Below are 13,404 nucleotides of genomic sequence, written 5' to 3' on the forward strand. Positions count from 1 at the left end.
GCTAGTGCTTGTGTCTTCAGTAAATGGATTCATGAAAGTAGACTTTTTACATGTTTCAGACTTTTTATTTATTCTTTGGTAAAGTAGCAGCCTAATGTATTTGTACCACAAACATCCAGACTCCTGATTAGTTTTTCTCATTGTCCATTTAGTTGTTGCTTTGAAAATGTTTATTTTTCTGTAAATGACAAATAAATGTATGTGTATTCAAAGAATGATCACAAGTTGTATTATGTTGGCTGTTTAAGAAGTGCAGTACAGTTATACTTTTTATCTGAACAAATATAAAGGCTATTTGACATGCAGACTGACGAGCATGGCTATAACACAGAACAATGGTTCTGTATAAAATAATGACAGGCTGCTGCTGATTCATCCTCCCATAAATAGGCTGTCACTCTGGTCATGTATTTTCTGTAAAAACAATAGTTTCAGTAGATCAAATAAACCAAATTCTAATTCCTGTTGTACTTACTTATTTTCACTTGTGTAAAAGTGAGGTATGAATACACCAGGCTGCCAGCAATACTGTGTGACATTCAAAGTTTGGCAGAAAATTAGAAGACAAACTGATTTATAAGATTGAAATGGAAACAGCAGGTTTACCTGATATTGAGACCAAGAAAGTTAGTCCAGGTAAAAATGTAATCTCCTCCAAATACCATCCCAAGGTATGTCACTAAGATATTCTACGGAAATTGATCAGGAAAATTGTCACAACAACATTAAAACAGAACTGTATTACACAGAGTAAAAGGGCGTACCTTGATGCAGCCTATTATGCTAGTGGTGAGTGCTGAATTGCACTGTGTGCACAGCATGATGGAGTACATCAAAATAAAGCTGCATGTGAAAAGCAGAAAAATTCAAGTCAAAAATATCTGTTAAAATGAATGTGGGATGAAAAGTGATTTTACCCCATGACACAAGAAACCACAAACTGCAAGACAAACATCGCGTCTGTCCATCCACTAAAGTCCAGGCCCTGTGCGTCATGCAAAACAATGAACAATCTGAACAATATACTATGGATATTAAAAACTAACCTTTTTCAAATCCCCTGTGTAGTAGGAGTATGCCACAGTTGGAAAAATCATGATCAAAGCGTTGTAGTAGAGAAGTCCATATTTACCAAGCTCCTGTAAAAGACATCCATAATCATATATTTGATGTAATATGTTTTTTTAAACCACTCACCTTTGACTCAAGTTTCTGTTTTGTATAAGCTCCACTAGCTGCTGTCATGACATTGTTCAGCATTACAAAAATGTATCCTTCTATATCATAGGCTAAATCAGAGCTGAAATAAAACAAAGAAAAACAACAAATAGTGTAGGCATACATGCTTTATACTTTAGGCTTTGTGCCACCCGCAGCTTACCTGGCAGCAACAAAGGCCCCAAGGATCATAGTGAACACTGTCATTTTGATGGAAGTAGAAAAAGATTTTCTGCCAAGAAGACAACAATGATTTGAGACTGTGACTGTGAGTACAACAAAGCACAAGGCCTGGCTTACTTGAGCAGGACACCTTCAAATACCATTGTCAGTAAAATGCTGAACCTCCTCAGGACAGTGAACATGGGTAAACTGAGGAGACAAGACATGAACAGCTTGAATGAAGTTCATGTTTTGCAAGTCTCAAATTATTACAAAATCTTACTTGAGTTTCTGTGTTCCATAGAGTCCTGATATCTGGTTTCCAACATAAAGCAAAGGCAAAGGAAACATCTGTAACAATAAGCAAAAGAAAAACAAATAGTCTTTATACCACTGATGTATTAAGACTAAATTACACACTTATTAACTCACCTTCCGTGGTATAGTTAAACTTAGATCTGGAAATGAGATCACACCGAGCAGCTTTCCAAGCCTCAAAACGAATATTGTAGCGAGCATCTGCAATAGGAACAAAACAAACGTGTACAGTCGATGTAGTCGCACCTAAAGGATTCAGTTGCTGCATGACGTTAGGATTTGGTAGATTCAGTGAGTAATGTTTAGTTATTTACCTGGCCGATTCCAACACATGTTGATGATGGAAAACTGTAGACAAATATCCATTAGCTGATGTTCTATTTAGTTCAGCAGAAAACTATCACCTGTGTTGCTCCTTAAATGTCTCGCCACATAATCCAAATGCACTTTGATCTTAAAGTTGGTTTAGCCTACCTGTAGTTTGTGAGGACGCTTTTGTTCACGACTACAATCAGAAACGAGCTGACTCCGTAAAAGGCCGCAGATATCAGTTTAGAGAAGAGTCCTGTGTCGTTTAATGAGTTCTTTTCAGGCTTTACTTGTTCCTCTTGACGCTCGCCTCGGACTCTCCGACGCTCTGCCATGTTTCTCAGACCAGGATCCGCGCATGCGCACTTGTTCACACATCTGGACCATGGATCTATATGAGATCTGGACCATGGATCTATATGAGATCTGGACCATGGATCTATATGAGATCTGGACCATGGATCTATATGAGATCTGGACCATGGAGCTATATTAGATCTGGACCATGGATCTATATGAGATCTGGACCATGGATCTATATGAGATCTGGACCATGGATCTATATGAGATCTGGACCATGGATCTATATGAGATCTGGACCATGGATCTATATGAGATCTGGACCATGGAGCTATATTAGATCTGGACCATGGATCTATATGAGATCTGGACCATGGATCTATATGAGATCTGGACCATGGAGCTATATTAGATCTGGACCATGGATCTATATGAGATCTGGACCATGGAGCTATATTAGATCTGGACCATGGAGCTATATTAGATCTGGACCATGGATCTATATGAGATCTGGACCATGGATCTATATGAGATCTGGACCATGGATCTATATGAGATCTGGACCATGGAGCTATATTAGATCTGGACCATGGAGCTATATTAGATCTGGACCATGGATCTATATGAGATCTGGACCATGGAGCTATATTAGATCTGGACCATGGATCTATATGAGATCTGGACCATGGATCTATATGAGATCTGGACCATGGAGCTATATTAGATCTGGACCATGGATCTATATGAGATCTGGACCATGGAGCTATATTAGATCTGGACCATGGATCTATATGAGATCTGGACCATGGATCTATATGAGATCTGGACCATGGAGCTATATTAGATCTGGACCATGGATCTATATGAGATCTGGACCATGGATCTATATGAGATCTGGACCATGGATCTATATTAGATCTGGACCATGGATCTATATGAGATCTGGACCATGGATCTATATTAGATATGGACCACGGATCTATATGAGATCTGGACCACGGATCTGGACCATGGAGCTATATTAGATCTGGACCACGGATCTATATTAGATCTGGACCACGGCTCTATATTAGATCGGGATCATGGATCTATTAGATCTGGACCAGTTTAATAATGCTCTTCATGTAGTAGTAAGACAAGGGCAGAACTTTAGGATGATTGAATCAATAAACTGATTTCAAAGTGTCTTTCTGAAAGGATTCAAGCCAGTCGACAGCACATTCTCCCATAAACCAGGTAACATAAATGTATGTCAATAGTTTCATTAATTCATTTGCTGGAGTCTATCCCAATGACTTTGGGCCTTACATTAATTAAGCAATGGTTTTATTTTTTTAATAATTTACATCTTCAACACACAGACTGCAGATGAACTCTAGTAACGACACGATTTGAATTAAATCATGATTGGCAGAGTGGATGTAACACCTCTAAAGCAATTTATTAGAAGAGGGATGTTTGCAGAGAAATTATTACCATCATGTGGCCAGGCAGTCCTACATAAAACTGCTCCAGTCATCTGTATCAGGGCACTGCCAGTAAGTCTTTACAAAGCACAACAAAGATTTAAATTAATTCACTTTTTACATATATTCCTCCCACACTCTCCATCCTGTGTGAAATATATAATCACTTCATTGAAATAAGATGCTCACTAGAAGTGCTGAGACAGGTGGCCAAAGCACCACTAGGTAACATTACATTCTGTAGCTGTGGATTGTTCCACAATGACAGCAATGACAATTCAGATAAATAATGCTTTTGTGCTGCAGTTTGGACCAAAACCATTAAACGCTGAACATGATTAGTGACCAACGATCAGGACGTTCTATGAGATCTGAAGTTTTACAGATACTCCAAGATATGTATCAGTTTACAATAATCAATCACATCTAAAAGGAAACAGTTAAAGTTAAACTGCTCAGGTGTAAAATGTGCCAAACATAAACATTAGTTAAAACTATCAGCAACGAGCTGTCCATTTTACACATACAGTGTCACACACACACACACACACACACACACACACACACACACACACACACACACACACACACACACACACACACACACACATTCTCACACAGCATTTGAAACATAACATACAATAAATTGCTCAGTGGTCCAAAGTTTTACAGTCTGTTTGACCTAAAAAGGACCAGCCTAAAATATACATTGGACCCTGGAACACCCTGAAAACACAGGTAGCACATCAGGGATACAAAAACTTACCACTGGTCCACCAAAAAAGGCAAGCTATCAAAAAAGGAAAGAGGCATGTACTTCTCACTGCACGACAAGCAGAAAATACCACTTAACCTGAATACCCATTTAAAATTGTAACCCCACAAAATGGGCAGCCAGGTTTAGTATAAGCGTAATTATACTTTTAAAAGCAAGTTTAGCTATATTTCAGTAACTATTCAAAGTCCTCTATGTAGTGTAGTGCTACCCCGTCAGTGTTATTACTGGAGGAAATCTCCAGTATAAATATAATACTAGGCTAAAGTCATGAAGAGCACAAAATCTGAAGGTAAAAGCTGCACTTCAACCAATTTGAAGAAAAACAAGCAGAACAAAACATCAGAATGCATAATTTGTGGGTGGAAAAAAACAAAAAAAGAAACATCCCTGCTTTCATGTTCCTAGATACAAAACTTCAGTGTAACGAGAGGTCCATTTTCCATCTGCTCGTCTTTGTTCTCTTTGAACATGTAAAGTCGGAGTCCTCTGGTGGTGACGGGATGTGGAATGACTATACAGTTTTTTTTTTTCTCCATTGTTTTCTGATATACATGAGGATGTGGTAAGCATGCAAGCCTCGTAGAGAGAGGGGGGCCCGGAGGGGCTGATGGGTGGGCAGGTGGTGTGGACAGGCCTAGGCCAGAGCTGGGAAGGCTTCAGGGTCATCTACGTTAGGGACTGACACTCCGCCGGCCTGACAAAGGAAAATACACTTTAAATAAATCGTGTCATCTTAAAAGGCAAACAAAGCCAGTTAAGTCAAGTGTCATAATAACAGGTAAATCATGTTACATTTTGTTACAAATTTACAAAATGAAACAAACTTGGAGCTTGGAGCATCCACCAGGTTGATGAGTAAACGCTACATTGACTATAATCTCTAGCGCCTGGTCCTTTTCTTAGGGATTTAACGAACCACAATTAGTTTTCTAACGCAGAGCTTTCCACCCTATTCATTCTAACTGCCAAGCTGTGAGAACAGCTTTTATTGTTACCTTTTCAGAGCGTCCTCCCCCTCGTGCTGGTCTGGCGCCGCCTACCCCACCACGGCTGCCCCTGCCTCCGCGTGCTCCCCCACGCCCGCGTCCAGGACGGCCCAGGTCTCCAAAGTTAATTTCAAGCTGTGATGTGATGTCGTTAGCTGGTTTGCGGAAATGATGATCACTTGATTCATCAGGTGTTCCCTGCACAACCATTAAAAAAAAAAAAAAAAATTAAAATTAATGCAATGTAGAACCAACAAGACTACAATGAGTTTGCCTGCTTGGGAGGGCTCAAGCAAAATGTTTTCTCCAATGGTCATTTCCTATTTTTACAAAGTAATACATGCATAAACAAATAGCTTATACCTTGTAAATAGGGGGGGCCTCAACTTCAGCCTCTGGAGGGTCAATCAAAGCTCCAACCGGCCTCTGAAAAACAGTCAATAACGAGTGTGACTTGGTGAATATTTGCAAAAATCATGGACCCAACAATAACTGCACAGCTGACTTACATCTTCACTCTTGGACTTGTGCAGCACATATCCTTTCTTCCACTGGCTATCAGCTCCTTCGTTGGGTTTGCGGATGTTGAACTCTACTTTAGTGCGCTCCTTGTCCTGCATGGCCTTCCACTCGTCCAGTGTCATCTCTTTGGGTCCTTCATTCTTTACTTCTTCCACCTCATTTTCTCTGAAACAAGTTAAAATAGGACATACGTGAACTTCAAACAAACCAATCCTCTTAGCTCTAGGCATAGTGTCTAATCCTGACTATAATCTCCAATATTAGTGACAAAAATAACAGCAGTTCTGAAACTGTACATGGATTTCTGACTAAATGAATTTGCATGGACAGAACCCAAACTTCACCTATTCATTCAGTTATTTACCGCCCTCCTGGTCTCTATTCAGAATTTTTAACAGAGTTCTGACTTTAAAAACTTAGCATTAGACTGGGATGAAATAGTGATAGTTGGAGATTTCAATAGCCACGTGAACGTGAGCAATAACCGTCTCAGTATTGCCTTCAACGCCTTGTTAAATAGCACTGGTTTTACTCAGAATGTAAATAAACCAACTCAGTCACAAGCATACTCTGGATCTTGTTCTTAAATATGGAATAGAGATTAGTGACCTAATTGTGAGAATTAATAATTAGCTTTCAGTTTATTCTTAAAGACTATCCAGTCCCACAGAATAAATATACAATGCAAAGGACATTATCTGAAAAATCTATCACTAAAGTTGAAAGAAATAGAATATTCAGTGACAGGTGATTCTGCCGAGAACAATCAGAGATCAATTAGATAAATTTACTCCCACTATTAGCCCTGAACAAGCCGAAGCTATAAAACTAGTGTCCCATATAAATCCATCAGTAACAAAGGGTCACTGCTGTTGATAGTGCAGAGATAACTTCAGCCAATATGTCCTCTAAATCATCAACATATTTTGACTCAAAGAAAGTCTCCCCCTAATTAATATAATAAATACTTCACTTGAAAGTGCCTATGTTCCACAGTCCTTCAAACATGTAGTCATTAAACCGCTTTTGAAAAAGCCTAACCTCGATCCTGACCTATTGGTAAACTACAGACCTATTTCAAATCTTCAGTTTGTCTCTAAAATCCTTGAAAAAGTTGTAGTTTAATCAGTTTTCCAGTCAGGGTTCAGAGCCCACCACAGCACTGAAACTGCACAAGTTAATGTCACAAATGATTTGTTATTAGCTGCTGACGATTGGACTGGTCTCAATCCTGGTTCTGTTGGACCTCAGCGCAGCGTTTGACACCATCGACCACAACATTCTACTGCAGAGGTTAGAATGTGATGTAGGCGTCGGAGGAACAGCCCTCAGCTGGTTTAAACTTACGGTATGCCACAGGGGATCAGTACTCGGTCCGATTCGGTTTACTCTTTATATGCTGCCGTTAGGCAACATTATTAGAATGCATGACATTAACTTCCACTGTTATCCAGATTACACACAGCTGTATTTATCAATGAAACCTGATCAGAGCGATCACATGTGTGTGAAGGATATAAAAACCTGGATGACACTTAATTATCTGCTTCTTAAACACTGAAAAAAACCAAGGTCATTCTGCTGGGCCCTAAACCTCTACGAGACGCTTTATCTGAGTAGATAGTCACACTGGACAATATCAGTGCCTCAAAGTGGTTCCCCTTCAGTCGCCCTTCGAGACAACTGCTGTCGTCATTTCGGCCGTTACAAAAACAAATTGAATTGAACCTTTTTTATAAATCAGACTTATAAAACTCTCACCTGGAGTAGTGTACAAAAACACCTCACCATTTAAACATCTCTACAATATCATATAAACTTTAAAGAGGGCAATGTAAAGTGACTTTTCCTAAACATTAGGGCCCTACAGATGGGTTTTTTGGAGACAATGTAAATTTTTAGGGTCTTTAATTGGGTAATTAAGCAGTGGCTCATGCAGTGGCTTATGAATTGACCACATGAATGTGGCCATTCATCCACATTCATGTGGTCAATTCATAAGCCATGCATGAATATTTTATTGTTTGGTCAATTAAAATGCATGTTAATGCTACTTATTTGTTTTTACCCAGATTAAAAAAAAATATTGAAAATAAAAAGTACTGTCAATTGAACTATCTGGCAAAATATTGAATAATTACATATTTGACACCTTGCATATAAATTAAATAAATAATACCTAAACACCTGTCTGCAAACATGTCAGTGTGATTCTACTGCTGTGCACTGCAACTCCTGAACTTTGACCCAGGATGTTTCCATTAGCATTTGCTTAAGATTAGCCAATTAGGCCAAGGCTGTATTTAGCGCTGCAATTAAAATGTATGGAATTATAAAATAAAATTTGAGATTATGGATTTAAAAATAAGGTATGGCAAGCTGGCAGAGTTGAAAATATTTGTGGTTGATTTTGAGTGATTCTGGCCAATGTCTCGCAAGACAATTTCAATTTTATCGGCAAACCAATAAATCAGTCGGATCCTACTAAACATGAGCTAATAATTAATGGGTTTGATCCAGACACAGGCTCTGGATACGTTGCAGCAGCTGTAAAAGGAGGCAAACTGTGCCATTGCTTTTATTCACTGCCTGATAAGGGGAAAAAAGTCACCACCTGGATTCAACTACGCAAACAGATTTCAGCTGGATACAAGGTATATAAACCCAACTGAAGCAGTGAGGGGCTTCTCGCGTCTGCGTTTCTGTGTGTTTGAGAAGGCTCAAAGCATTGGCATCAAGCAGAAAAAACATCCAAGGAGAAGCAGAAACTAATCTAATCTACAGATCTGAACCCCAGTGAGAGTCTATGGGATGAGCTGGAGAAGGCTTTGTGCGGTGGTCACTCTCACATCACCAATAGAAGATCTTGGAGAAGATGTAATGCAACACGGGCTGGAACTAAATCCATGGACATCGTAAAAGGTGGTCCAAATAAACATTAGAGTGTAACCTTTTTTTACTGTGGCGAATTTTAAATTTTTTTGGCCAGTCAGAGGCTACAGATGCCCCACATCATAGTGTCAATTTAATATGTAGCAAGTAGCAGAAACATGGCTACTAAATGTCAAACACATGTGTATAACTCAAGGATAAATTAAGTAAGCTAATGATCACCGTCAGAACATGGTTTAAAGCTCATGAAAGTTGATTTTGCATAATATGTCCCCCTTCAACAGCAAAAACCCTGTCAGAGCTTAGCGAGGAAGGCTATAGTTAGACCTTAGACCTGTGCATGTGTTACAGCAACAAGTGTTAATGCTTTCCTTTTGAACTAGCACAGTCAAAAGAAGCTAGTGCTGTGTGCAGGGGTTTGAAACCATCTAATGAAAAAAAAAAAATCATTCTCTGCAAGCAGTTATGTATAAATTATTTTTCCTTGTAAATATTAAAAAAACAAACCTCTGTCACAGATTAAACATGACTTTTTTTTTCAAACAAATTCATTCTTTTATAGATCACAACTTGAAAGTGGAATATCTAAAATGCAATGTTTGGACTCTGATTTGTACATATGCATGCTTTGTGAAGGAGACTCCTGGTTATTAACTCTTAACAATCAAAATACTCACTTGTTTTCAGAGCTAGCGGGGGCACTTTCCTCTCCCTCAGGGGTGGTCTCAGGAGCGGGAGCCGGCTCAGCCTCACTGAAAAGAGCAAGGGCCCTTGTCACAAGTCATTCATAGAAAACAATAATATTCCCTCTAAGGTTCCAGCAATGTACAAGATGTTTCTCACCTGATCTCATCCTTTACAGCGCTCCAGGTGTTTGAACCATTGCCACCACGCTTTTCATCACTCTTCTGATTGCTTGAGCGAAACAGAAAATGATCAAATCGAATAAATACAAAATAAAAGATTTAATATACAAGAATACTCATTTAAGCAAGACGTACGATTTGTCATTGCCGCTGTGTCGGTCAAAATCTCGCTTCCCACGGGAATCAAATCCTTCTCCACGACCCATTCCCCGTCCTCGACCACCACGCCCACCTCTGCCGCCACCACGCCCTCTCGGGGGCCTGTCTGCAGGAGGCCTAAAAAACACAACAAAGGCATTTAATTAACACCATTAGCAGATATGTCTGTGAAACACATAGGTGCGTGCTAGGTCAGTGGTTGTATTAATCCGGCTAAATACACCTAAGCCTTTAATTCTTAGATGTAGAGGCTTATGGACCTTGACAAGCAATAAAAAAAAGGGCACAATGAGCAATTCTTTACTCCATGTCTGGACACTGCAATTACATAAGCTAAAAGAATATGTCTGGTGTTGTATTGTTTCAATTGTATTGTGCAAAGTTTATCATTTCCAGACCCAGACAACAACAGAACTGTGCATGCCACAGCCCAAGACCTGTCACAGTTACTATATCGACATATAATTCGAAAGGCACAATGATATTTTGAAGCTCGTGAATGCGTGTGCGTTTATGTTTGACTGCACAATTAATGGCTTTAACAGAGCAAAGACAGCGACTGAGCTACAGCAGCCGCAGGTTCACTATGTGGACAACAGCGAGGCAGGACCCGTCCCATCCGGACCCGAGCCTCTGACACTAAACTTTGGACTTAACAATTGCAGCACAGCTGTAGAAAACGTTAACAGTGTGGTAGATCAGTCGTGACGTCTGTTTTTATCTGACTAAAGAAAGAAACTGTGCAGTTTTCCGCTCATTTAAAACAATGAAAAGAGCATCACTGCAGTGACTTGCACCTCTTACTTTTCACCCTGCTCTCAGAGAGGACAGCAATGCCTCATATTTAGAGCACACTTGTGACTTAACGTATGTTTTGAGGCCACTGATCGAGTGCCACCGCTTCTTTTCCTCCGCTGCGTGAAGGTAGAAAGGGTTTCTGCACGTAACAAACATCAGCCAATCACATGGCTGCATTCAGTTACAGGTTTTGTCCAGAGGAGTCAGTCCAGTATGTGACGTTCAGTGCAAAAGCAGAACTTTCCTCCACAGAACGGCTTTATATTCTACCTCAAATCAACTTTCAAAAAAGCAATATAATAGTTGAATTAATTTTGAAACAATCGTTATATTATCAAACACAAAATTAAATGATAGACTACATTGTGAAAACGCTTAATTTTAATATAAATAATATAAGAGACCCTGTGAATTTCAGGACATTGACTTGAGGACGATATTGTGTAGAGTTGTCACTAGGGCTGTGCTCAATATACTGATATCGTGATATATCGTGATGGACTTCTTGGCAATACGTGTATCGATACAGAGATGCATATCGTGATACGCTAAAAACAACATAATGTCATTAGAAATAGCAGAGTTACACTTTTGAACCTACAGACTGCTGCATCAGGCTGAGTCTGAGGAGCTGAAGATGTGACTTCATCATGGGACATGTTCTACTTAATCAAAACATAATTTTAGTAAACTTTTAACACCGGTTTTAAGGAATAACGTGAATAAGGATCTTATCAAGTTTGATGTATGGGGATATGTATTGTATCGTGGACCCTGTAACGGATACGTATTGTTTGGTGAGGTACTAGGCAATACCCAGCCCTAGTTGTCACAGTAATTCTTTAGTAGGTAATAAAGTAGCAAGTAGAGAACACTACCTAGAATTAGGGCATAAGTAGAAGAAGTCACCGTAGTCAGTAATATAGTTTATCAGGATATTTTCACACGCAATTTATTGTCTGTCAAAAATGTTTAAATGGTGACAGGCCTACACAGCCCAACACAACACTTCATTCACCAGTGACTGCAATGGTGCGTTTGACAGCCTCAGGCAGCATGTCAAATTTCACTTACTTGTCCGCGGAGAACTCGCCAATGCCACCTCCTTCGGGCTTATCCTCAGAAGGTTTCTCAAAGCGTCGCTCTCGAGGAGGTCTCCGGTCAGGCCTCTTGTCTGCAGGCCGCCCCTCACCTTGTCCACTCTGGTGCTGAGGACCAGGCTGGCCCTGCTGGTCCTGTCTGCGGCCGACCCGTCTGATACCTGCCAATCACAGAGCACACACATTGACCATTTCAGTCAAAAGCTAAAAAAAACAACATAGAAGTGTGGATCTTTTTGTATGGAAGGGAGCGAGGAAGACAAAAAAGACAAACAATTTGTTAAATTTGACCTCTGGGAAAGCATGAATGTTTTGCAGAACAAACAGCCTGTCAGCACACTGTAAAGTGTAAACACAGTGAGGGGGGCTGGAGAAACACTTGTACCGTTACTGTGCAGAGGCTGCACCTGCACAGAGATGCTGGGACGGGAGGAAAACACTGTTTCTCTGCACGCCAGGACATGTCAGTATTGACCTCGGAATCCTCACTGTTTAGTTTAGCGCATCTCCTGCAGGAGCTAACTGCGCTAGTGGAACCTGCACATGACAGAAAAACAACAAAGTGCACTTAAACGTGCCCGTACCTTCTTTCTTCAGTGGGACAGGTGGCTGGGACTCGTCCTTCTTGTCTAGCAGCGGGGTTTTCCTGTCCTTCTGAGACTCCTTCTTCGGCTGCTTAGCGGCTTGAGCCGCGGTTTTGGTTGAACCAGCAGCGGCCGCCTCCTTCTTCTTGTTTTCCGCCGCCTTCAGGATCTCATACGGGTCTGTCTCATCGTCCAATAGCTGGTCGAACCGGTTGGTCACGACGCAGCCGAAGCCTTCTTGCAGGTGTCCGGGCATGATGGCGCCCCTTCAACGGGATTCTCCTCCGATTCTACGAGGCTTGATGCAAACAACTAGCGGGATACGGCCACAAGATGGCCGGGAGAGCTGCCCCTTCTCTTCCGGTGCGAGCACCATCCGGGACACCGCGCGGCCCACCAATCTTTGCACGAGCTGCGCAATGTTTTTATTGACATTATGTAATCATGTGGTTTGTGAAGCTGTCAAAGTCACTGCTGTAATCCCGGACCACGTGTCGAGGGAACTGCACCTACAGATGCACCTGTTTTTGTTTACACCTAATGCAAAAGACTGTCAGATACAAATACAGCTAAGATAAGATCATTTTATTTGTCCCACAATGGGGAAATTCCAGTGTAGCAACACAGATTAGGTACAGAAGCATAATAATAACAATAGATAATTTAGAAAGAACTCGTATAATATTGTACCAGGGATGATTGACATTATGTCACCGTATTGCACACATGTTCAGGGCTAACCGTGTTTATTGTAGAGTGTGACAGCAGCAGGAAGGAAAGACCTGCTCCTCCTTCACAGCGAGGGTGGATCAGTCTGTCACTGAAGCTGCTCTCCAGAGTGGACAGAGTGTCCTGCAGGGGGTGACACTCATGGTCCAGCATAGATGTGAATCTAGCCAGGACCCTTCTGTCCCCCACCTCCTGCACCGAGTCCAGAGCACAGCCC

At 40.7% G+C, this 13,404-nt stretch overlaps 2 protein-coding genes across 3 annotated transcripts; both read right to left on the reverse strand.

The window, feature by feature from the left end:
• Nucleotides 1-206: 206 nt before the first annotated feature.
• On the reverse strand, nucleotides 207-2,344 carry LOC140372688 (nucleotide sugar transporter SLC35D2-like). The gene is made up of 13 exons (XM_072459789.1): nucleotides 2,173-2,344; nucleotides 2,013-2,046; nucleotides 1,813-1,899; nucleotides 1,664-1,731; nucleotides 1,519-1,590; nucleotides 1,382-1,450; nucleotides 1,198-1,300; nucleotides 1,047-1,139; nucleotides 918-985; nucleotides 765-843; nucleotides 607-689; nucleotides 476-528; nucleotides 207-414 (listed from the first exon to the last, which is right to left on the reverse strand). The coding sequence occupies exons 1-13, from the start codon at nucleotides 2,340-2,342 to the stop codon at nucleotides 404-406; spliced, it is 990 nt and encodes a 329-aa protein (XP_072315890.1). The 5' UTR covers nucleotides 2,343-2,344; the 3' UTR covers nucleotides 207-403.
• Nucleotides 2,345-3,723: 1,379 nt separating this feature from the next.
• LOC140372676 (SERPINE1 mRNA-binding protein 1-like) lies at nucleotides 3,724-12,859 on the reverse strand. Of its 2 annotated transcripts, none has more exons than XM_072459772.1 (9): nucleotides 12,459-12,859; nucleotides 11,849-12,035; nucleotides 9,953-10,093; nucleotides 9,795-9,872; nucleotides 9,629-9,703; nucleotides 6,047-6,224; nucleotides 5,901-5,963; nucleotides 5,547-5,735; nucleotides 3,724-5,245 (listed from the first exon to the last, which is right to left on the reverse strand). In XM_072459772.1, exons 1-9 carry the CDS (start codon nucleotides 12,712-12,714, stop codon nucleotides 5,186-5,188), a joined length of 1,227 nt encoding a protein of 408 aa, XP_072315873.1. In that variant the 5' UTR covers nucleotides 12,715-12,859; the 3' UTR covers nucleotides 3,724-5,185. The 2 variants fall into 2 exon arrangements, with proteins under 2 accessions (XP_072315873.1, XP_072315875.1); XM_072459774.1 differs by having other exon boundaries at nucleotides 9,795-9,866; nucleotides 12,459-12,858.
• Nucleotides 12,860-13,404: the final 545 nt, after the last annotated feature.

The sequence above is a fragment of the Eucyclogobius newberryi genome, unplaced genomic scaffold (genome assembly GCF_026437365.1).
Source record: "Eucyclogobius newberryi isolate DKJ021-1_F unplaced genomic scaffold, fEucNew1.0.hap1 SCAF_275, whole genome shotgun sequence".
Lineage (NCBI taxonomy): Eukaryota > Metazoa > Chordata > Actinopteri > Gobiiformes > Gobiidae > Eucyclogobius > Eucyclogobius newberryi.